This window comes from Sus scrofa, chromosome 5 (assembly GCF_054392235.1).
Source record: "Sus scrofa isolate SSC_HxYL_T2T_F1_AM1 chromosome 5, Sscrofa_HxYL_maternal_Yorkshire_Landrace_v2.0, whole genome shotgun sequence".
Taxonomy (NCBI): domain Eukaryota; kingdom Metazoa; phylum Chordata; class Mammalia; order Artiodactyla; family Suidae; genus Sus; species Sus scrofa.
In genome coordinates, this window is record NC_139387.1 from 90,895,797 (window position 1) to 90,922,012 (window position 26,216).

The following is a 26,216-nucleotide window of genomic DNA, read 5'->3' on the forward strand; positions in this document are numbered from 1 at the left end:
CATTTTATGACTTTTACATAAGCTTATGTCTATCCATGACACATTTAATAAAACAATAGCATAATGCTGGCAAAAGAGAGCAAATTAAACTGTCTAATTAAAATCTGTCATCAAAAGTTACCTTTTGTAATTTAATATTACAATGTTATGCCGCTATACAAAGTATTTATTGTACTCTACTAAACTATGGAATTCTATTGCACTAACATGTTTTTAAAACAGGGAAACAACTTAAACTATTAGCTTAGCATTGATAGTGTGGCTGAAGGAATGGGGCAGTGAAGGTGCTGGGAGATAATGATCTTGAATTCCAGTTTCTATACTGGGACCATCTAAATGATTATGGGTAAGTCCCTCTCCCTCATCCCACACTAAAATTTTTCATCAAGCCCTCCAAACTTTTGAATCTCTCTTCATTTTGTTTCCTCTTCTCTCTCCCACTGCTATTACTTTATTCAAGCTCTCTGCCTGGACTGGTGCAGTAGCATAGTAACTGATCCTCCCTCCCTGCCGTCCCTCTCCTCTCAGATCCATCTCATGAAAACCCAATAAAGCCATATTTATATAACATCAAATTCATCCTGCCCCCCCCCAAAAAAAGCAACCAAAATCTCCTTACCATCCAGGGGATAAGGATTAAATTCCTTGCTTAGGTTCTTTTAAGTCTGGTACCAACTTACCTTATGTCTAACCAAGGCACGCACTACAGACATTATGCTACAGCCACATTGAATCTTCTCTCCTACCTCTTATCCTATTCTTGTTCATGCTGCATTCCATTTTCACAAGCAGATGTCTCTTCTTGGAGTGCCCTTTCTCTTTCATATCACCGGGAAAACTCCTCTTTCCTTTTCACCCAACTCAAATATGATTCTTTCTGAAGCCTCCCTGTCTTTCTCTGATACAATTAGGAACCACTTTCTCTCTGTTCGAACAGTGCTTTGTGCTATATTTTACATTGTAGCCCTTTATCACTATCCTTGAAGGTAATTGTTAGGTTCTTACTAGAGAGTAGGTAGCAAAAATTGCTTGTTAAATGAATAAATGGGTGAATGATAACACTACAAAGTCCTAGTTTTTACTCAATTTGGAGAATTATTATAAACAATTTAAAATATCCTATCTAGCCCTCATATTTCATGTTTATAGTTTTAGACACATTAATCTAAAGCAAATGTGAGATGATTCCCATTTTACTATGAGCAGACCTGCCTCTCAGTGTCACAGTGTAGCACAGAAGGAACTACATGTAAAAAATACCTGGAAGTTTTTTTGTGAATTCTACGAGGACCTGTACATGACTGGTAGCCATTTCCGTTAAAATGAGAAAATTTTCTTCTGCACTGAATTCTTCCTTTAACTAAAGTGTAAGAAAAAAGCAAATGATGAATAAGTAGATAGAAGAAGAAATCAATATATAATTATCAGACTACAGAATTACGTTTAGATAATAAAATTTAAGAGCAAGTTCATATTTTTCAGATTTTTGGAAAACAATTACTATTATCAAGTTAGATATGAGACTTCTTACTCTCTGTTTAATGTTGCAAAAAGTTTAAATGCATAGCTTAAATTCTAAGCCCTAATCATTTTAAAGTAACATATTCATATGTAAATTCGACCTGCAAGATAGTAAGAGCTCTAGAAAAATATTAACTTTAGGCCCATGTGTTTTCAGATATTGTACATACAATTTTATTTGTTATTTCCTGAGGCATCCTCTGCTTACTATATGAATCCATAATATAATGAAGAAGATTCTGTTGATCTGGGGTGAGTTCAGTTTTCTCCTACACTGGCAAAAAAATAAAAGGTGTTAGGGAAGGTGGTTATGACGAATTTTTCTCATATAGACATTCATCTGGAGTAAACCACTGGCAGAAATTGTTGAAAAAAGCCCTAAATATGGAAGAAACTATGCATGCTTTCTGTTATAATGTGTAATTCCTTTCTCTGGGACCTTGGGCAAGCCACATCACATTTCAGTAAATTTGTCCCAAGTGGCTAATTTTCCTATATATAAAATAAGCATAACAGGAGTTCCCGTCATGGCTCAGCAGTTAATGAACCTGACTAGGATCCATGAGGATGCGGGTTTGATCCCTGGCCTCGCTTAGTGGGTTAAGGATCCGGCATTGCTGTGGGCTGTGGTGTAGGTCACAGATGTGGCTCGGATCTCATGTTGCTGTGGCTGTGGTGCAGGCTGGCAGCAACAGCTCTGATTCGACCCCTGGCCTGGGAACCTCCATATGCCATGGGTGTGGCCCTAAAAAGACAAAAAGACCAAAATAAATAAATAAATGGATAACAAAATATTCCTTTCACACATTTCTTGTGAATAAATAATAATCTGGATATGAAGCCTAATGGGCCCATTCACAGAGAAGTTAGTGACAGTTAAAGGTTTATTCATAACTAAGAACCAGTTCCCAAATATAAATTGGAGAATCCATGCAAGCATAGTTAACTTGGAACCAACTGCAGCCCATGGACCAAATCCACTTGCTTTTGTAAATTTATTGCAGCACAACCACACTCACTTTTTAATGTAGTGTCTACGCTGCTTCTGTACTACCCTGGCAGAGCTGAGTAGTTTTCATAGAGCCATGTGGCCAAAGCCTAAAACATCTGGCCCTTTATAGAAATGTTGCTGCCCCCTGAAGCAGTGAATCATCAATCTGGACCATTCAGACCCCAAACACCTCTTTCTCCCCATTAACATCTTTTGATGAGTGTGAAAAATTGTGTCAACTCGTTACTTCCTCTCCCGAAGTGTCAGTGACAAGCATGATGGCAAAAATTATACCGTTGGCCCTTAATGCAGGGTTTGAACTACATGGGTTCATTTACACACAGATTTCTTTCACCAAACATGTTCTGCTGCCCTTCAGAATCTGTGGTTGGTTGAATGTGCAGATGCAGCATTAAGGTTACTGGAGCTCCAGCTTGTGAAATTTATGTGGATTTTTGACTCCTGAGGGTGAACGCGCTAACCACCCTCCCCATGCTGATTAAAGATCAACTGTGCTTTTTACAAAAAAACTATTTTTTCTGACGTGAATACAAGATAACATAGTTGCAAAACTCAATGTGGAGAAAGTTTCCTCTGTCAATAGAATAATAAATATGGAGAAGGGTGCAATTGAACAATCGTGGATTATTGATTTTTCAACTGATGCAAATTAAAATTCCTCCAAAGCTCCAGGGCATTATCACAATGTGTTTAGCTAAGCATCCAAGATGCAGTTCCTCTGTTTTGTCCTGAGTAGCTCAAGGGATTTTTTTGAGCAATTATAACTTCGGTGGGAAGAGCTTTTCTCTGTTGATCCACAGATGTGTATTCACTCTGCTTTACTCCTTGATAATGACTGATCTACAAGTCCCTATTGAATCCACTACCCTTCTGGTCTGAATCTCCCTTCTCCATAAAATGAGGGGAAAAAAACGTCATCAAAACTCAGTTGGAAAAAATCCACTTTATACCCCAAACCATTCCCAAAGGTTAACTCTGGGAAGCAGGAGTAAAATGGAGTCAGGGAGAGAGAATTTTCACTTACTGAACTCCAAGCATGTAAATGCTACCATTTGAATTTTGACACTGAGGCATGTATTCCTCTCCTGATTAAAAAGCAAAGGAGAAACCCATGTGATGAACACTTAAAAATGAAATCCTGCTTGTGGCTGTCCTGGATTGAAAGCCAACCTACCCCTCGCCCCCTGCCCCCCATGTCACTATATCCTAGAAGCTCAGCTGCCACTGGCCTGGCAGACACCCTTGCCCGTCAATTGCCCATCATTACCCTGCAAGACTTAGTTGTTGAGGTCACTTGTCGCAAGTCACGTCCTTCGCCGTCTTCACCAATGGTCTGATCTGCATGCTGCTTCACGTTTTTTCTCAGTCGTTTAGATTTACACTGAATTTCAGTTAACAAGCCTGTAAAAACAAACAAACAAACAAACAAACAGAGAGACTTCATCAACCACAGAAAGTCCAGTTGAGTGTGTGGCCATGCACCTGAGGTGTAGCTGGCTCAGAAGTCCTCCTGTGCCATTTGGCACAGAGCTAATTCTATTTTAAGACTTGGCCTTGAACAAGAAATGCATCTCCTGTGATTCTGTTTCTTTGATTAAATGGAGGTAATATTTACCACACAGAGTTTTGCGCAGATTAAATGTTATCAGGCCATTTTTAAAAATAAGTTTATACAAAAAAACTTGTTCTGCCAAGCAGTGTGCAAGCAAGGTATTCATTAAAAAAGGTGAATGACACTCTCCCTCTTCCTGGTCTAGGGGACCTTAAAATCTAGTGTTTCCAAGCACAGTATTAATATTACTTATCATTGATATTTACGTAACCGTGCCATAGGAAACATACTCAGTTTCACATTAAACATAAAAGGAGATGGGCTGAGTAAAATCATGTCAACATCCTTTAGGGAGAATTTTGTGAGTCCTGCTAATTTTCGGAATTGAACAGATTATTGAGAATATGAAGATGAAAATAACTCAAGGGGACTTTGAAATTTTCTTTTGCATAATCATACGACATCATCATGAATTTACACTTGAACAGAACTATTAAAATAATGGAGAATAATCGCCCATGTTGCCTTTTAATGTCCTTAGTCTCTCCGTGTTAATGAAACCAAGTTCCAGGAACTTCTTGGTCCAGGGCATTTATTTCACAGGATCATACAAAAATCTCTGTTCCTGGATGAGTTTGTGTTCACAAATACTATTAGAGATTCTCATAGGTGGAGTCATTAAAAACGTCCTTGGGACTTCACTGGAACAGACTCATATTTAAGTGATGAGGAACATGAAGCACCCAGGATCAAAGTACACGTTTCCACAGCCAGATTGGGTTCCAGCCACAGCCCCTCCTGCAGTCTCCTGTTTCATACACACTCAAAGAGATTGTGATCGGCCACCATAAAACTTTCATCCATCCAGAGCTGGATTATTTACACTGACCTATTTTTTCCCCCTCCTGCACGCATTATTTCTTTGGGTCCATCCCAGTTGCCTGCAGTTTGGGAACAATAGAACTGGAGTCACCTTCCAAAGGCTATTATCTCATGTGGCATTCCCTCTCTGAGCGTGATCATTCCCTTGGTGACGTTTGTTTGTCTATTTGTGTTTTGAGGAGGAACAGGACGTATCTCAGAATCTGAGTGGGCGGTAGAATTTGCAGGATGAAAAATTAATATGTTATATACTAGCATGCGTTCCACATTTGGACAAAGATTATGGTTTCTCACAAAGCCAGCAGTTAATACAGTGTCCCTTTATCTGATGGAGGAACCAAATTATATTAAAACTCGGAGTAGTTAATTTCCTGTGTAAACCTATACAAATTGGTTCAAAGATGCACTAGGAGAAGAAGGATTCTTAATAAAATGACTTGGTTTAAAACTCTATTTAGACAATTCAGAGGCGGTTATACCTTATAAAGCATTCTTAATTTTTCCTACAACTGTGAATTTGTCTGCTAATTAAACAATAAATAAGGAGGATATTAAATCCTATTTGGAGGAAACTTTTAGACCATTATTCTTTGTAGCTTATTAAAACATGTTACTTTAGCTGTGTGTTAAAGCCACTTCACTTTCACATATCATTCATTGCAAACCATGAACAACAAAACACAGCTGTTTGTTTCGGGTGCACAAAATGCCCTTCGGCTGACAGTCTGGACAATTCCAGTGGTTCATTATCTTTTTCAAGAATTTAGATGCCTCAGTAAGTCCTTTCTTTAATATGTGATGTACCGTCCTAATCATATGAGTTACCTGACATCTGCCTCCTTAAGAGATTTTTAGTGGAATTTAATTGCTTGCTGCGAATACCTGTATACATACATTCAGCCAACATTCCCATCTCTTTGCATTTCCTTAGTCGACACTCCTGGCACTTCCTTCGCATGTACATGTCCATCACACAGTTGCCCCCATTTTTACACTTGTACACAGCATTTTTGGTAATGCTTCTCCGGAAGAAACCTGTGGAAGAAGCACAGAAAGGAGTAAGTGGTTCCTAACAACTTCCTTGGATTGAGAGATGCCAGAGCATTGTCTGGTGTACCCCTGCAGGACCCCCGGGTCATCCTTGAGCGTACTGATGGATGACAAAGGTACTTTCAGCTGCATTTCATGGTCCAGGAAGCTGCTGTCTTTAATCTGTCTCTCAAAAATAAAGGCACATTCGATTTCTAGCCTCTCCTAGGAAAAATCGGAATTTGTTCTTAAAGATAGATTACTGTCATGAGTGTATCTTTATTGGGAGATAATAGTGCTAATGAGCTCTGGGCACCGGTGAACACACCATCCTTGCCCTCTCACAGTTGACTGGTTGATTGAGAATAAAGAGATGCAAACAACCAAACGAGAGAAATTCCATGTTCCTGGGCTGTGCTGGAGTTATGGGGGTGGGAGGAAGGCTGACTGAATGGTCAGTTCTGACGCTGAGGTCAGAAGCTAACTCTTGAAAAATAAGTGGCTGCTTACCAGATACATAGGGAGAGGTCGAATTTCAGGTTTCAATTCAGTACTTACTGTATCCAGCTTGCTATGATAATAACCATGCCAACCTTAGTTTAAAAGTAAACATCTCCCCTGTGGGGAGTATAGCTGCAGCTGCAATGGCTACAGTTCAGCTGCCTGGAGCCAGGGAGGGGGCTGACTGGCTGCCTTTCTGCTTCTCCTCTTCTTCCTCCATCCATGAAATTGGGTGACCAGAGTTCCTGACACTTCTAGAGTCGAGGTGCAGTGGTGAGCAGGGGGAGGATTGTGGGAGGCAGGGGAAGAAGTGATTGGAAAGTGCCCACTTGCCGGGTGTTGTTAGAAGCTGGTTTGTACCTAGCAAGATTCTGAAACTGACTCTTCTCCCTTGGGCTGGGTTCTTTTGAGAACTCTTCCCATCACTGGCATCCTTTCCTCTGCAGTTCCTTAATGAGGGCAAATATACCTCTATTCTAGCCCATGGCTTGTATCTCCTTCTTCCACAACTAGGAATTTGGCACACCTCCACCCTCCTTATTCCAAGGCCCCTCCACATGGCCCTCTTGGCACAGATTTAAGCCCATGCCAGTTTTCTCTGCTCCAACAAACTCAGAGAAAACGTCTCCCACTCTCTATAAGCACTCAGCCATCTGCCTTCCTGCCCGTTGAACTTCTCAGATGAAAGGCAGATGCCAATCTCGTGTCCCTCAGCTGTAGCGGCTACATGTCATTCTCCTTGAGTGAGCCTGTTGAGGACCTTCCCATGGGCCTGGGGCAGCAGAGCCTCCTTAGTGTACAGACATTACCCGGGGGCAGGGGGAACAGGTTTTTCTAATTTACACAAAAGTCCCACACTTTCCAGTGGTGGTGCCTAGGGGCAGACAGCCACACACCATACCTACCCTTTTGCAATGGGGATGTGGCATTCCTAGCACCCTAGTCACATACTCCAAAGTCTTTAAAGGCCTCTCTCTAATTTCTAACCCCTGCCCACTTCATACCCTCAAAGTAGGCAAGGTATTTAACTAGCTCTTGACTATCCACCACAAGATGGGCTCACTTTGGAATACAGCATCTACTGTCTTCATGCTTCTGCCAAAACTGAGACAGCAGTAGCCTTCTTATTTTCCCAGCCTGTTGGAATAATAGCTGACATTGATTGAGCACCCAGTAGCTGTTGTTCTAACCACTTCACCTGCATTTATTTAATCATCATATCAATTTTATGAGGAAGATAATATCTTGTGTCCCCATGTTACAGATGAAGAAAAAAGGTAGAGAGAGGTTAAGTATGTTGGCCATAATCATATGATTAATAAGTGGACTAGAAAGATTCAAATCCAGGTAGTCATGCACCAAAGCCCACACTCCTAACCACTGTGCTGGCAATGCCCCTCCTGGGTTACAAGAGAGTAGAATAACTTAATATTAACTACCTACTCTTTGAAAGCTGCATTCTCTGACCCAGGGGCACACCAAAGTGAAGAAAACATCCCTAGTCTTCAGAGTAAATTCACAACACAATGCAATATAGAGTGATAGGATAGCTAATTAAGTAATAAATTGTAATACATTGGATAGCTAATTAAATAATAAATTGTTGTGATGTAGATGAAAAAGTGATCATTTCACAGCCACACTGAATGCATGTGAAGGTTGTGCCACATTGAAGGAGAGAGAAATTCCATCATAGACTTGGAGACTTGTACATTTGCTATGATAATTTTCCAAGCAGAAGACAAAAAAATTGCTCTAAAAAAATCACTGTAATATGACAATTTCGCAACAGCTAGAAGTCTGGAGTCTTGAGGAAAAGGCATTATAGGGGCTGGGAATGGCCCTGATTAATTCCAAGTTTGGAGGACTCACAGAAGAATTCATATAGGAGGTAGAACTTGAGCTGGACCTTGACGAATACGTAGGATTTTGAAATATGACTTTGAGGGAGAAAGGACATAAGCAAAGGCACAGAGTTACTGCAATTCCAAGGGAGGGTAGATGATCCATTTGATGAGAGGGAGAGTGTAGGGAGAATTAGTGGAAGATGGATGGGGCATGCAGTGGGACAGAGTGCCGTTAAATGTCCTTGAACTCCAAGCAAAGGAGTTGAGTCTTTATCCAGGAGAGAAAGAGCAGCCTTTAGAAGGTTTTGGCAAGGGAGGGTCTAACGCAACCTGCCTGGTGGGAAGATTCCTTGGGGCAAAGTCAGGAAAGGTGACACAGGGAGCCTGGAGGCTGAACTAGCTGGGCAGGGGGAGAACAGGGAGGAGGAACCAGAGGAATTTTCAGGACTTGATAACTAGCTCCACAGGAAAACAGGCTGAAGAAAAAGTTTAAAATGAGATGTCAAGGTTAAAAAAGTCATAGACTGATGAATTTGTCAGCTGGTGTAACTTTTAGCAGGAAAGATGTCACCATTTTCCTAAATGTCAAATCCAACCACATAAAGTCTTAAAAAAGACTCTGATTCAGATCAATGTTGATATTGAGAGAGCAAATACCAAATCATCTCAAAAGAAAACTATAGGCAAAAAAAAAAAAAGAATTTTTTTTCCTGGCACCGAATGATTGAGCTCAATGACCACTTCAGCCTGAGTCAATCCTCCCACTAAGCTGCAGCCCCTCCCAGGGGCGATTGCTTGATAATTAACAGAAATAAAATTCCTTATTCCAAGATGAGTCAAAGGAACAACGCAGGTTTTTTTTTTTTTTTTTTTTTTACTCCGGTATTAACTGAGAAAGAAGTCATTATCATCTCAATAGCCAAGTTAATTAGCTTTCACTCTGAGGTGACAACACAATATTATCAATATATCACTTAAATATGGATATATATACTGTATTTATACTTATGCAAATCAATCCATACACATCCCTCTGCCTCTATCTTGTGCCTATTCAACAATGCCCATATCAGAAAAGTCATTTGAAAATGAATGGAAAGGAAATTCACCGAGGAGCAGAGGCTCCCTGGTAATAAAAGATGAATAGACAGGGCTGGCATTGCCATCTGAGGAGTGTGTAGCACTAGGGGGATTCCTGGGAGGCAGGCAAATATCTACAGGATGGTAAAATGGACTCCTCAGTTATGCAGAATATTGTGCATCCTGCTTCTTTATACAGAAAGAACCCCTATACCCTGCCCCACACCCAAATCACACACACACCTTGCATACACAACACACATGTGCATACCGGACTGACAGTAGGCTACCCATTACTTTGAAATCAATCAAATGTTGCCTGGTGTTTATACGTTTCAGTGTCTCCTTGCTGTTGAAACAGCAACAAACCCACAGAGCTGAGCAACAAGTTATCTTAATATCCAATATGGCCTCAATAGAGTCAGCCTTTGGCTCCATCTCAGCAGACCAAAGAATAAAAGGACTCCACCACCCACTTATCTTGGACTGGTTTTGTATCAGGCACTGTTAAACACCTTGCATATGGTGTTTTACTTAACACTCATAAGAATCCGAGGAGGTAGATCCTATTCTTATCTCCCTCTTACAGATAAGGAGACTGAGTTAGACAGAAATTAAGTCATTTGCTCAAGGTCTTGCAGATAGCAAATAGTAGAGCACAGATTTGAACCCTGATAGGCTCTGTTCCAAACGCTATGGTCTTAATCACTATATTATTCTATCCTAGTAAAGACCTTACATTCCTGAAAATTGTATTTTGACATTAATCTCCACAAATCCCATACTTCGTGTTAAATGCTCCAGAGTTTCATCACCATCTCCAAAACTCCTTTGGAAGCATCTTATTCTCCCTCCCCAACCCCAGCTGTCTTCTTCACTTATGTCTCACTGGTAGAAAGCTGTAAAGTAGCACAAATTAGAGAAAAGGGTTGCCAATCCTAGACCATATATGCCCTAAAATTCTTAGGCTGAAGCCTCGACCTCCAATGTTACTGTATTTGGAAATAGGACTTTTAAGAAGGTAATTACTATTAAACAAGGTCCTAAAGCAGGGCCCTGAAAGACCTTCCAACAGGACCAGAATCTTTGTAAGAAATAGAGACACCAGGGAGGCATGAGCAAGAAAAAGCCTTGTGAGGACACAGTGAGAAGCAGCCACCTGCAAGCCCAGGACAGAGGCCACGGGAGAACCAAACTTGCCAATACCATGATCTTGGACTTCTGGCCTTCTGAACCTTGCGAAAATAAACTTCTGCTGTTTAATCCAAACAAAACAAAACAGGTAATGTAAGCTTTGGTTTCCATCACACAATTTCTTAGATTTCTTCAATTCTTCTCCTTGAGCTGCTTGCTGAAATTTTTAGAACTCGATAATACACTCCTGATCACCTGGCAGGAGCTCTTTTAGATCACTGTTTTTTGAAAAAGCAAACTGTGGAGTTCCCATAGTGACTCAGTGGAAACGAATCTGACTAGCATCCATGAGAACATAGGTTCGATCCCTAGCCTCGCTCAGTGGGTTAAGGATCCGGCATTGCCCATTGCTGTGAGCTGTGGTGTAGGCCCGTAGCTAAAGCTCCAACTTGACCCTAGCCTGGGAACTTCTATGTGCCATGGGTGCGGCCCTAAAAAGAAAAAAAGATAAAAGCAAACTTTCAAACTTTTGCAATGACAAAAATCATTCTTGCCTATTTAGTTTTTGCTAATTTTTGCTTTTAAGGATTTTTTTCCCCCTAATCTCTTAGGGAGCCACAGGAGAAAAAAAAAAAAAAAAAAAAAAGTCCACCTGTCCTTTTTTTTTTTTTGTCTTTGTGCCTTTTCTAGAGCTACTCCTGCGGCACATGCAGATTCCCAGGCTAGGGGTCTAATTGGAGCTGTACCCTCCAGCCTACGCCACAGCCACAGAGACTCGAGATCTGAGCCACGTCTGGAACCAACACCATAGCTCACGGCAACACCAGATCCTTAACCCACTGAGCAAGGCCAGGGTTTGAACCCACAACCCCATGGTTCCTAGTCGGATTTGTTAACCACTGAGTCACTACGGGAACTCCTTCCAATGCTTACTTTTAATCACTACAATTTCTAATAGTTTCTTGTTCTTAAATAAGTTTAAAAAGAACTGACTTGGAATTACTCTGGGATGTTGCTTACATGTATCCTACATACCACAACTGTTCCAATAATTTTGGAATCTCTTCTAAAACCTGAGTATTAAGTCCAATACCGGTTCACTATCTTATATAAAAATATGTGGAAAAGGACAATGCTGCCCCCATTTACTCATAAATGCCCTTTAAGAATTCTACCATTCTCTCACTGATAGTCGAGGTTCTCCTGGCATGGGGACAATTGTGAGTGACACTGACCTATTTGGGAATGCAACCATTGGAAATACCCAGTCAGATGCAGATCAGTTCTGTTCACTGAGGTTTGAGGTTTGAATTGAAATTCATGCGGACATCAGCACATTTCCATATGCTCCACTGATAACTGAGGGGGAGAGGAAGTTCTCGGTTTAATCTAGGGCCGGGAACAAATGGCAGTCATTGTCACTCAGCATCATGCTTGTGTTTTGCAGTTATTAATTTAAAAAAAAAATTCAAAATTTATCTCGTAGATGCCATAAATGCCTACAACAAAGAAAAATGCTCATGAAAATTAAAATATGTCTAACAAACAGGTATAGAGGCCAGGGAAATCAGGAAGTTTAACTGTGATCTCAAAAGTTAAAAAATTTTTCTCCTGTGTGTGTGCACGTGTATGTGTGAGAATGGTAGGGTGTGGGTGTGTGTGTTCGTGTGTGTGTGTTTTATGAAATATCTGCAGTGAAGTCCTAAGGCATGAGAGCTATCAGGATCTTCACATAAAAAAATCTAATTTAATCTTCAGACAGACTGTGTGAAATAGATATTATACCCAATTTGCAGATTGGAGGCTCAGAAAAGTTACATATTCCATCAACGAAGGATAGGCTAGCTGGGTGTGTGCATCTTCTCCTGTAAAGGCAGGAGGGTTGAACACGGTCTTTCTCAGACTCCCTTGCGGCTACATGTGGATATGACTTAAGCTCTGCCAAACATCTGCCCTTGTAAGATAACTGAAAAGTGGACGTGAAATAGGAGCTGTGCTTTTGTTTCTGTTGTCTCTCCTGGCACACAGGATCGTGGAGCTTTGCTGTGGCAGCATCTTGGACTCCAGTTGCTAACCTCCAGGGCTCTGAGAGACTAGACTCAGGGCATACATCTTTCGTATGTGCAGACTGAGCACACGTGCCACGGCTCTCGAGCCAGTCATTGCAGTGAGGGCAGCTTCCCAATCCCTAAATGGCAGCAAAGGTGCCATCTTCCTGGAGTCAACAATTCTTTTTTCCCTCTTTTTTTTTTTTTGTCTTTTGTCTTTTTAGGGCCGCACCCGTGGCACACGGAGGTTCCCAGGCTAGGGGTCGAATCGGAGCTACAGCTGCCAGCCTACCCCACAGCCACACCAACAGCAGATCAGAACCACATCTGCAAACTACACCACAGCTCACGGCAACGCAGGATCCTTAACCCACTGAGCAAGGCCAGGGATCAAACCCGCAACCTCATGGTTCCTAGTCAGATTCGTTTCCGCTGCGCTATGATGGAAACTCCCTGGAGTCAACAATTCTTGTGTTAGCTTCCTGACTCCCCGTGTCTTGAAAAACAACCGCCCTAGTAAGCCACTTCTGCAATGTGGCTTGGAGCAGCCTTGCCTCCTCCTGGAAGCTCAGCATAGAACCCGCTCCTCTGCCCTTCCAACTTCTCCAGTACTAATTCCCCTCTGCTTGAAATCTGTTTTCTGCTTTACTTTGTTGAATTCTGTCAAATATATTAAGCAACTTCTTTATTGGCCAGCAAGTACAGAGCCTAGATTCAACACACACCTGTCAAACCCCAGTGCTCCCACTCCCTTTGATGGAAGGTTATGGAGTGAAATTCATTTTGCATCTGGTGAGTGCAAATATCCAAGGGGTCAGGAGTGAGGGTGGGGGACAAGTTGCCCAACTGTTAGGCTTGCCCGGCCCGGGGGCCCTGGTTCTTTGGCTTGTACCCTACACTCTTCTGGGCACCTCCTTCCTATTCATTGAGCTGGAATGACTGTCATGTGTTTTCTCAAGAGAACATATAAAAAGCACAAAAGAGCCAGTTATAGGCTTTTCAGTCACCAAAGCCTAAGCCCTAAGATCCCAGACACTAGCAAAATTTCCTCCAACTGGGAGAGGCGGACAACCAAAGAGCTAAGGCAGGGTAAGGACCTGAGAAAGTCCTGAACTCTGTCCCTCCCAGCCCTAATCTCCAGGCTGAGTCCTGGGACTGGATTTGTGAAAGCTTCTAGGAACTCTGTGTCATTCGGAAATCCTGTAACAGAGGGATTCTTGTGCTCTTTTCCTGGGGTGAACCTGAGGAGGCCCTTGGGGTCCCCTGTTCCCAGGGAGGCACAGGAGCAAGGGACATAGCCCGTGGCTTCTCTGGGCAGTCAGGCATCCCAGTGTGACTCTGTGGCAGCATCAGGAACCCACCCACCTGAGTGACAGGGAAACAGGTGGGGCCAGACAGGAAGGAAGAGCGCTCAGAACATCTGGATGGCACCTCAGAGACCTTTCCCACTGGTGACTGCAGACCAAAAAGAATAGCACCTAGCAGACCCTGGACTGTATTTACAGCACCAAGAACCCCAGCACTGCCCCCAGGGCCCAATCCTCCACAATAGGGCCCAATCCTCCGATTAACCTCTTGGAATTCACCTTCTTCGTTTATAAAACGGGGATAAGGTGTGAGAATTAGTAAGTTTACTACTGAATTGTAGTGAGTACATCACATAAGCTGTGAATTAGCCCTAAATATCAGCTTCTTTTTGAAATGATATTCCTCCCTTTTAACACAGACAGTAATACCTATTTTCCATAGTTGCTGCGGACACCCAAAAAAATGGTTGTAGACTGCCTGCCGTAAGAATTGGCATGTCATTGGCACTGAAATTTGAAGGTTCGTGGGTATATATAACAAGACTTTCTGTTGAATTAGATTTTCAGAATAAACTATTCATGTTCTTTTCTGTTTCCCTTTAAGCAGGAAACGTCACTTAGATTAGACTTTGTATCTTTTTAGTCCGAATTTCTCCTCCTCATTTCTATCCATTGAATCTTCCTCCTGGAGACCTCATGGAGAGCAGCATCCTCATCCTTGAGAATCTCACAATCACAAACACAACCAAGTAGTTCTCAAAGTTTAACAAGGAGGACTTGTTAAATCACAGATGCTTGGGCCCCGTTCCCAGAAATTCTGACCCAGTGGGTCTGGAGTGGGGCCCTCAAAGTTAGATTTCCTGCAACTCCCCATGCAAGGCCGGTGCTTGTGGTCCAGGACCACACGGTGAGTAGCACAGGTCTAAACCAACAAGGGAAAGAGGCCTTTCATAACTTGAGTCAATATCAAATAGACTAAGTCTTGTCAAGCAGCTGATACTGGGTCGGGCATCGATATTTATCAAGAAAAGCAGAATGTAGTCACATTGCCACTAGACATTAACAGATTCTAAGACCATGACAATAATAATAATAATAATAGGCATTGACTGAGTTTTGACTATGTACAGACTTTTTTCTAAGTCCTTCATGTATATTGAATTTATTTTTACTTTTTTTATCTTATGGATATCTTTAAGAATTACTAATAGCATCGTCTGGATCATCTCTATGACTGTCTTACACTGCCATTCAAACTAATTGCCCTCATCTTTGTTTGTGCCCGTGATCTCATTAATAACAAGAAGTATGATTTATTTGTTGAGAGCCAGGAGAAAAAGGCAAAGATAACTTAATATGCATGGGAGGTACCACCTCAGGGATGGCCGAATGGAGTTCTAGATGAGCCAAGGTTTACATGAACTAACTGCTCGAATGGAGAAAAGCAGTGGGGAATTGAGGCCTCATGTGATATGTAGTATACAGGCATACCAAACTCAAAAGAACGTGTGTGTAACACTTTGGGTAACAAAACTACATAATCTAAGCAGTCTGTTTTGTTGATTTTCTGGTTTAGTTTGTATTTCATTTTGAGAATTATTTTTGTTCTTTTGTTGCATAGAAATCTTCTGCCATCCTAAAAAATAGCATAAGGAATTTGATACAAGCAATTTGAATTATATCCATTCGAGACACCCAAGAAACGGCCTCCTTCAAGAAACTCCGCATATAACTCAAGTTTGAGAAACTCTATATTATAAAAGTCAGGGTTTTTTTGTTTTTGTTTTTGTTTGTTTGTTTTGTTTTTTTTTTTTTTTGAGCTGAGCCCATGGCATGCAGAAATTCCTGGGCCAGGCATCAAACCTGCGCCACAGCAGTGACAGTGACGGATACTAACCCACTAGGCCACCAGGGAACTCTTTTTTTTTTTTTTTTTAAGTACTTTGAACTGAGTAGTCTATCCCAAAGGTTCTCAGTGACGTGAGTCTGCCACTCAGGGGAATTTTAGCAATGTCTTCAAACATTTTTGGTTGTCACAACTAGGCGGGTGCTACTGGCATCTAGTGGGTAGAAGACAAAGATTCTGCTAAACATCCCACAATGTATATAAGACACGCCCCCACAACAAAGAGTTATCTGGCCCCAAATGTCAATAGCCTTGTGATTCCGAAGCCCTGGTCCAACATTCTCTTTCATCAACTCATAACAACAGGAGGAGTGAGATGAACTACGTATATATATAGTATATAAATATATATATATATATATTTACTTATGTAATTTACAAACTAGTTTAGAAGAAAAGACATACAGACATGAAATAATTAGAATGTTATAAACAATGGTACCATAGCTTCAGAAGATTAAAAGAAGAACCTTAGAAACCAACTAATGTCATTTCCCATACAGTGCAGACATTTCCTATATGAGAATTCAAGCCTAGCCATCTAATCTCTTCCTGAATTCCCATAATAATGAGGGGTTCATTATCGCCTAAGGCAGGAAGCCACTCTCACTGTTGGAAGACTTCTTATTAGTGTCAGAAAATTATTTTTGAAATAAGCCCCCAGTGTGGCATTCTATAAGCATCATCTTTTGGTCTTCATTTTCACCCTCCAGCATAACAGACCCAGCCACGCTTTGACTAGTGCTACTATAAAGCTCTACTTGCTTTATGTAGTCAGTAGTTGATTTCTCAGAGCTACACATAAAACTTTCAGTTTTACTTCTATCCAATTTTCAGGCTGGTCATTTTGAAACTAGTTTATTTTTCTAACCAACAAACAGTTCCTTCCTGCTTCATTTCAACCCTTTTTCTAAACTGTTGCATAAGATTATTTTCATCTCTGTAACTGCCTGCTCACAAAAAAAAAAAAAAAAAATTGTTGGAGTTCCCATTGTGGCTCAATGGGTTAAGAATCTAACTAGTATCCATGAGGATGCAGGTTTGATCCCTGGCCTCACTCAGTGGATTAAGGATTCAGAGCTGCAGCTGTGGTGTAGGTCATAGATGCAGCTCAGCTCTGGTGTTGCTGTAGCTGTGGCGTAGGTTGTCAGCTGCAGTTCCCACTTGACCCCTAGCCTGGGAACTTCCATTTGCCACAAATGTGGCTCTAAAAAGAAAACAAAAAATGTTGGAGTTTCCTGGTGGCCCAGTGGTTCAGGATACAGCACTGTTACTGCTGTGGCTCAGGTCACAGCTGTGGCATGGGTTCAAACCCTACCCAGGAAATTCCACACACCATATGTGTAGCCAAATAGAAATTGTCACCAAATATTGAGGTTGTAGTATTTACTTTTATTATTTGGAAGTAGAGAAGAATTAAATATTATAAAAAGTTATGAATGTCTTTCTACAAGGTAGAGTTGTATATACTGTTTCATTGATGAGCATGGATTTTCATTATGTCAAAAAAAACCAAAAAAACAACATTTAGGAGTTCCTACTGTGGCACAGAGGAAACGAATCCAACTAGTATCCATGAGGATGCAAGTTTGATCCCTAGCCTCACTCAGTGGTTTTGGGATCTGGTGTTACCAGGAGCTGTAGTGTAAGTCGCAGATGTGGCTTAGATCCGGCGTTGCCATGACTGTGGCATAGGCTCTGACTGGACCCCAGCCTGGAAACTTCCATATGCCACAGGTGCTGCCCTATAAAGCAAATTAATTAATTAATTAATTAAAAATCCACATTTATTATGTGCCAGACACTGTGTTAGATGCTATGAGGAGTAGCAGGGCTAAAGAAGACACAATGTATACCTTCAAAGAATTTGTTTATTTTACCTACACAGACTTGAGTCTCCACAAAAAAGGATGAGTGTATTTTGAAGCCATAAAAGAGATCTTTTATATTTTCTTTATAGACCCATTTTAACTTTAAAGCTTGGAGCATAAATACTACGTTGGGTTTTTTTTAAATCTAATGAAATCACACCAAATTTTAAAGAGGTGACTAGTAGAGTTTTACGCGATCTGATCCTTTGAAATTTCAAAGGTTTGAAATGTCTAAGAGTCATTCTTATGTGACTGGGTTCCCTGTTTATTTTTATGGAAACGTTTGGCATCTGGAAACACCAAATTGGCACACCATTCACCATATCCTGCTCAAGGAACAGTTCTTAATCATCTTTCAAAGTCCTAGAAGCTAACAGAGTGCCTCATACATGGTAGACATCCCCTAAATATTTGCAGGATGAACAATTACAAAAATAAATGGATGAACCTACTAGTCCACTATGTTCTTTACTCTGAAATTTTACAAAATTATCATCTGTGACTCATTGGGAGAATGATCACATATGGCTTTATACTGAGTCATTTTCAGGTTTCACGTGTTTCATCCACCCTAAATGGATTGCAATTTCATTGGTTCCTCTACAGCATTGCTCATGGACCTCTGTTCCTATTAAGTGAAATATTTTGTTCAATAGAGGCTATTATTACTTCCTTTTTGCCTCCTTTGGCTTTTCTCCCTATTTTTCTCAATAACTAGACTACATGAAAATGTATTTTAAGATATTTATTGAATACAATCTTATTCTCCTTGACCTTAATTTTAGAAGAAATGAGTTCAGCAATTTCTCTTTCTCTAAAAAACAAACAAACAAAACCAACAATCATAAATTCCCACTCACAGAGTTCCTGTCATGGCTCAGTGGTTAGCAAACTACCATCCATGAGGATGCAGGTTCGATCCCTGGCTTTGCTCAGTGGGTTAAGGCTCTGGCGTTACCGTGAGCTGTGGTGGTAGGCCGGCAGCTGTGGCTCTGATTAGACCACTAGCCTGGGAACCTCCATATGCCGTGGCTGTGGCCCTAAACGACAAAAAGGCTCCCCAAAAATTAAATAAATAATTTCTACTCACAATGTGAGAGGTTGTGAATAGAAAAAAAAGGTTACTCATGGTCAAGCTAAATACTCTAGTAAGCATTTCATGGAAATCTGTGATATCCCAGTGAAGGCGAAGAGATAGGAAGAAGCAGGAGCTGAGGAGGAGACAATGGGAAGTTACTGGGCGAAACAGAAGAATCCAGTTTGAGGGATTTCATCAACTAATAGGGAAAAACCTTTACAAAGAGAAAACTGCCAACCAAAAGGTGCTTGCTTACCTTTGCACCCCTCACAGGTCAGTGCATTATAATGGTATCCAGATGCTCTGTCTCCGCAAACGACACAAAGCTCATCCCCTTTTATTCTCCCTGTTGATGCACCCAGTCGGGTCTTCTTTGTCACAGGAATCTCTACTTCCCCAGCCTCTCCCTGGTAGAGAGTCTCAGCAGGCATTCGCCTGAGTTCATATATGCCAGGAGAGTACCACTCTTCAGGCTGCTGGGGGTAGAAACCCAGGTTGGAATAATAGGAAGATGAGGAAATCTGTGGTTGAACTTGAGGAAACGGAACACTGTTGTATTGTGAGTATGGTTCCACTTCGAGATTCTGTCCCAGAGGACCTGCTGCTTGTTCTGTTAGTACACCTGAACAAAAGTGACAATGAAACTAGAATTAACATCGTCATCATTCTAGAAATAAGAGGCAGTTGAGTAAATGGTTAGGAGTGTGGGCTCTAAGAAAAGGCTGATATTTAACCATATAGAATTCATGACTATCGGGCGTTCCTGTATGGCTCAGCAGTAACAAAACATGAGGATGGGGGGTTCAATCCCTGGCCTCACTAAGTGGATTAAGGAGCCGGTATTGCCACGAGCTGTGGTGTAGGTCACAAACGTGACTTGGATCCTGCACTGATGTGGCTGAGGTGTAGGCTGCCAGCTGCAGCTCCAGATTGGACCCTTAGCCTGAAAACTTCCATATGCTGCAGGTGTACCTCTAAAAAGAAAAAAAAAAAAACTAACAATTTTTATAGTAAAAAAAAACTATAGAAAGATTAAATGACAACATTTAAAAAAGCTCAGAAAATATCTGCAATATAGAGGACAGACAAAACTCATTAATATGTAACGAGCTTTTGTGGGGGTTTTTTTGTTGTTTGTTTGTCTGTCTTTTTGCCTTTTTTAGGGCCACACCCTCGGCATATGGAGGTTTCCAGGCTGGGGTTGAATCGGAGCTGTAGCCACTGGCCTACGCCACAGCCATAGCAACGCAGGATCTGAGCCGCATCTGCAACCTATACCACAGCTCGTGGCAATGCCAGATCCTTAACCCACTGAGCAAGGCCAGGGATCAAACCCACAACCTCATGGTTCCTAGTTGGATTCATTAACCACTGCACCACGACTGGAACTCCAGAGCTTTTGTAAACCAATAAAAAAAATACAACATGGAAAAAAAGGAGAATAAACGGGAGTGTTTAAAAGAAAAAAGGAGGAGGTCCCGTTGTGGTGCAGAAGAAATGAATCTGACTAGGAACCATGAGGTTGTGGGTTCGATCCCTGGCCTCACTCAGTGGGTTAAGGGTCTGGCATTGCCGTGAGCTGTGGTGTAGGTGGCAGTCTCAGCTTGGATCCTGCATTGCTGTGGCTGTGGTGTAGGCCAGCGGCTGTATCTCCGATTCGACCCCTAGCCTGGAAACCTCCTTTTGCCACAGGTGCAGCCCTAAAAAGCAAAAAAAGAAAGAAGGAAGGAAGGAAGGGAGGAAGGGAGGAAAGAAGGAAGGAAGGAAGGAAAGAAGGAGAAGGAAGGAAGGAGAAGGAAGGAAGGAAGGAAGGAAGGAAGGAAGGAAAGAAATATGAGTAATGTTAAAAAACCATTCAACATGGAAAACATTCAACAATCCATGGATAAAGGACAGGCATATATGCAAAGTCTGTCTTTTGTCCTTTCTGTCTCACTAAATCCTGTGAGGTGGGTAACAGTATTAACCCCACTCACAAATAAGCCATCCGAGGCACAGAGTAGTTAGGCAACTTTATTCCTACCCAACTAAGTAGCTGAGATTTGAACTGTGGGTCTGACTTTAAAGCCCAAGTACAGAATGGCTCCTCTCTGGGATAATTTCAGATGTGTGATGCTTTAAGCAAAATAGTAAAAGCCTTTCTCTTTCTCCCTCTATACTTGAGTTCACAGGTCCCTTTAATGCCTCTGCTTGGAGGGAACCTATAACTAGGCCTGCAAGACTCTGCATGATCTTTTCCTTTCTTTCCTTTCCAGTCACTTCCTTCATTCCAACTTCCACAGTCCTTGAATGTGCCTTGCTACATCCAGCCTCAGGACCTCTCCCATATTCTGCTTTCTGAGTCTGGAACCTTCCTCAACGCAGCCGTTCCCTCCAAGAGTGTCAGCTCACTGTTCTCCATTTATCTCTAAGTTTCCCTTTAAATATAGCTTCTCTTGGAAAGTCTGCCCTTTCCCTAGGTCCCTGGGCATCTTGGCTCTGAACTTAGTGATACGGTACTTACCTACCCTGCCAGGGCCTCCCTTCGTTCATCTGTAAAGAGAAGACTCCATGCTGGATGACCTTATAATTGTTGTTGTTGTCTTACATCTAAAACCTCTACAAGTATATGACCAAAAGCTTATGGGCTATTAGAATTCAGGGCCTTTCCAAAGTAGAAAATATGTATGTTAAATATCTGTTGAAGAGAATGCTTTCTGCACTGATCCGGGAAACAACTGACAGACACAGAGTATACAATATCTGTGCAAAGCCAATTTCATCTCTTTCATGCTTAACATATCCAGGTGAAACCAGCACTGGGCCAGTATACCTCACAGTCAAAAAGTTTGGGCAATGGTGCTTTGTCTTATGACCCCAAAATGGAAGAATATTAAACAATGGAATTATTGCAGAAAAGAGAAAAGATAAAATTTAGCAGAGTCTTGATCTATTTAATAATTAACTATGGTGTGAATACAGCCAAAAAGAGCTAAAAACATTAAAAGCATTATTTTCACCTATACTTACGCTTAGATTTTTATCCTCCAACCCATCTCACCTCCACTCAAGTCCCCATCCTCACCCTCTGCCCCAGATTCTCTCCATCTAAGGTCCAGTAGAGTTAAGCAACTTGCCTGAAGTCAAATAATACACTAATGACAGAATCTGTATTCTGCAGAATCTAAGGCAGTAGGTAGGTTTTTTCTCCTCACATAACAATTGCAAGATCGCTGAGCAATATTTCAACAGATCTTTTCATAATCAAGAGACACAACAGAGTTCCAAATGAAGCCAAATCATGTTATCCATGTCGTATCAATCATATTGTGTTGACAATATTATATCAATACCAATCATCTCTACTAAAATGGAAGGCTTTCACAAAGACATTGATTCTCCTACATGAAAACGGCAAAACATGGTAAGAGGAGATCACCACACAACATTATTAAATAATGCCTCTATTCCCAAAGCACAGCTGATTCTAGCATTTCGCAGTGTCTCCACCAAGTCTCCACAGAGTAGAGACGATAAATATACAGGTAACTTACACTCAAAAAACCATCATGGACAATATATTCCAAAATGGTGGGACAAGAACACCTTCCACCATGAACTCTGTGAGACTCTTCCACTGTGAGACCCTGAACTGCCTAATGTTCTGCTGTTTCAATTTCTTCTGCAGAATGAGGCTACTAACACGCAGCCTTGGCTATACCATGAGGTAATTTTAAGTATGCAATACTGGCTTTGAGAAAAAGTTTTGATAAGCTGAGCGCCATAAAAAGTCAATTTTTTTTCCTTAAAGAATTTAGCAAAATTTTCATTCTAAAGATAGTTAATTGACGGTTAATTAGTAAATATTAATACATGAAGTCTGTTTTCATGATATAAGTTATAGCATATGTCTTTCACTTATAAATATATTGAGCACTTACTATTTGCCAGACATTGTGCTCAGTTCTGAGGATACAACAATGAACACTACAGATATAAAACAGAAGAAGCTCCAGACTTCCTCTTGTTTGTGTGTCTGGGATGGGGAGGGATTGCCGGCAGTACTGTCAAGAGCCAGGGCAAAACCAAGTAAACAAATATAGAATCTTCTGATAGAATATAAGATGTGGAGAGAGCTGAGGTAGGTTAACTTTAGAACGTACTTTCTAAAACGGTAAATTTATTTCTACTTTAATACAATTTAAAGGGATATATGAATTAATGAGTGACTTTTAGGAATCAGTTTATCAAGAAGTAGGAATAGGAGACGGTGGATTTTTTTATAATGGGAAATTCTCCATGGGAGTTTAAGGAAGAGTTCTTAAGTAGGAACACTTGAATGGACTCCAGAAGAGTCTGAGACCCCCTGCAAAGGGAAGCAAAATGTTTCTGAATAGAGAGTCATTTCACAGCATTTGAATGTTTCTCTAAAAGGTACCATCAAAGGGAACTTTCTGAGATGGAATTGTTCTATACCTTCCAATACGGTAGCCGCTAACCATGTGGAATACTGAACATTTGAAACATGGCTAGTGATAAGGAGGAAATGAAATTTTCATTTTATGTTAACGTTAAACAATTAAAATTGAAAGTTCAATAGCTACATGTGGCTAATGACTGCCTTATCAGATAGCACAGCTCTGAGGCATTTGTGACCAGAACCACTGTGTGCCCAAATGGGAGAATCGTGTGCACGGAAGACTGGCACTTTCCCATGAACCCAGGTACTTTCTGAGGAGCCTGACAAAGGGTTCACATTACATCCTGTTTTTCATCCGGGGCACGGTGCTGCCTCTAGCAAATGTTTCATGAGCGTGTGTTGAAATGTTTCTGGAAGGGAAAAATTGCCTCTTTGCCTTCCTTTATTTCCCAGTCCTTGGTTTCCTAATAGATGATATGACTTGGTTTGTCAAGTTGTTTCCTGGTGCCAGGCCTTTGTGATGTTGGTTTGTTAACTGACTTGTCAACTCATCATCTCCCCTGTGAGGTCTGTCCCCCGTTGTCATAGGCAGAAGTAATCTCTCCTACCTTCTGTACACACTTCTACTGCGGCACTTAGAAGCGTGTACCGTCGCTTCTGTCAGTTTATAGACTTATCTTTTACACGGTATCACTTGAGGAGGTAGGACATACTCATCAGGGGTATCCTGCTGTGTAAACAAATCTGTATTCAGTTCACCTGCAACCGCTGGGTAAATGAACTTGGGAAAGATATTGAACTTCTCTAACCTTCTGCTCCTTCCTCTGTAAAGCTGGGATAATAGAGTAATCGAAACAAAATATAGTACTTAGGTGAGTGGTTGTAAGAAAGATAAACTAAGACAAAGAATGTAAATGGCATAGTGCCTGAATCAGCAAAAACATTCAATACATTTTTGTCATTGTTGTGGGTAGTCTGTGAACTCGTACAGAATACATTAGGTTACTGTATATTTCCTTTTTTTCTCTTCATTCCTGGCACCTCACACAATGTCTGACACAGTGTAAATCTTTAATAAATGTTTACTAAGTTGAAATGGTGGAAAATTTGCTTCCCCAGCCTTCCAACTAATTTTTATTTCTAAATACAGTGTCAGTCATTTTTAAACATCACATTTAAACAAAATAACACGCTGCCAAGTCTACACTCAAAAATATCCTCAAAATTGTAATGACTGTAAAATTGATTCGTTTCCCTTTTAGCTGGAAATTCAAAAGGTGAGATTCCATTTTGAAAAAAAAAATCAAAACAGACAATATTATAGCATACTGTCTATGATTTCATTATAATCTATATTTTACTTCAGAGGAAAAAAAATAAACTGCACTTAAAGATGAACTCTTTACTCATGATTTTCCATTGACTATTGGGAGAAATCTACAGTGAAACTAATTCAGTACATTAGTGTTTCTGGATCTATTTTTATTTTTCTCACCACAACCCATAGTTTGAAATACATCCTATATCATGACTCCTGTACACACTTATATATATGTATAAATAATCGCAACAAAATTTCCGTAAAATAACATTATCCCTACCTCTTGATGTGCATTCTGACATTTCTACCCTACTTCTATCCTGTTCTATTCCACCCTAAATTTTCAATGCTGGTCACAAGCCACAAAATAGATTTCATGACCCACTGGGATCTGAGACTTGCTATTATAGAAACAATCCATTAAATAATGTACTTAAAATCTTTTTCCAAGAGTCCACAGGCATGAAGGTTAGAATTGCCTAGTGTTTAACTTAGAAGAATGGTGCTTGTATTTCATAATATCCAGTGAAGAATTGGGAAAACACACTTAGATTTCATTTCAATGAGATACCCACCTGCCTGGAACCCCATAAAAATCACCCGGCCCCAACTTCTCACCTCAGTCTTTGGGTTCTGGCCTAGCCATTTCTGATGGAGACCTGTTGCTGGAATCTCAAATAAAAGCACCCCCCCCCCCCATTTCCTGAGCCCAGAGGCAGAAGCTCTAGCACATGCACCTGTGAACAGGCTCCTACCTTTGGCAGGCTTCATGCTCATCATCTCCATGGTAAACCCAGGCGACGTGTGGCTGTGACAAGGACTGATTGGAATTGGATTTTCTAACTCCTGAAACTGCATTACCATCCTTAGCTCACTCACAGCAACTGAAAATGAGACTAGGTAAGGAGTGACAGAGGCCAGAGGTTGTATGGTTTACTGATTAACTTCATTACCGAGCAGAATATTTGTAAATGTTTATGAGAAAAGTCCTCAATGCCAAATCGCCCAGTAAGCTAGAAACCAGTCTCCTAGATAAATATTTTGGGGAAGCACGTTCCAGTTTAAGAATTTTTAGAGGACAGATTTCTGTTCAGTGGATTTGGCGGTCAAGTGCCATGCTCTACATCTTGACATTCATTCCTTTCAAAAGGGTACAGAATGGTACGATTTTGTAATGTCAGGAAGCATTAAAGCACAATGTTTTTTAAGTGTGAGGCCAATTAATCTGGGTTTATGTCCAGTACTATGGGTGGAACTGTGCCCCCCTCCCAATTAGTATGTCGAAGTTCAAACTCCCAGTACCTCAGTGTGTGACATTATTTGGAGACAATGTATTTATAGAGGTAATCAAGTTATGAGGAGGTCATTAGGTTGGTTCCATATGACCAATGTCCTTTTACAAATAGGAAATTCATATTTCAGAGACAGAAACTCACAGAGAATAGACCATGGGCAGAGACACAAAGAAAAAGTCATCATCTACAAGCCAGAAGAGAAAGCAGGAACAATTCCTCCCTCTCAGCCTTTAGAAGGAACCAACCCTGCTAACACTTCGATTTTGGACTTCTAGCCTCCCGAATGGTAAAATAATACATTTCTGTCATTTTAGCCACCCGAGCTGTGGTATTTAATTATAGCAGCATTAACGAGCTAATACATGCAGTCTACCTTGGTACTCACTAGTTCTGCAGACCATGGACAAATTCCTGAACCATTTGCTGCCTCAAT

At 40.9% G+C, this 26,216-nt stretch overlaps 1 protein-coding gene across 26 annotated transcripts in view; it reads right to left on the reverse strand.

Annotated features, from left to right (window-relative positions):
- Window positions 1–26,216, reverse strand: part of NR1H4 (nuclear receptor subfamily 1 group H member 4) — a 124,365-nt gene that overhangs the window by 19,350 nt on the left and 78,799 nt on the right. For 2 of the 26 annotated variants that reach the window (XR_014845147.1, XR_014845152.1), the window contains exons 3-7: window positions 19,025–19,390; window positions 5,850–6,002; window positions 3,801–3,934; window positions 1,692–1,795; window positions 1,261–1,360 (exon numbers count right to left, since the gene is read on the reverse strand). Coding sequence is in view for 18 of the 26 variants with exons in the window: in NM_001287412.2 (NP_001274341.2) it covers window positions 1,261–1,360; window positions 1,692–1,790; window positions 3,801–3,934; window positions 5,850–6,002; window positions 19,025–19,390; window positions 25,244–25,352 (961 nt within the window). In the remaining 8 variants the exon portion in view is untranslated. Of the gene's footprint in view, window positions 1–1,260; window positions 1,361–1,691; window positions 1,796–3,800; window positions 3,935–5,849; window positions 6,003–19,024; window positions 19,413–25,243; window positions 25,381–26,216 lie in introns of those variants that run through there. The other 24 variants (XR_014845154.1, XR_014845148.1, XM_021090933.2 and 21 more) reach the window with 18 other exon arrangements.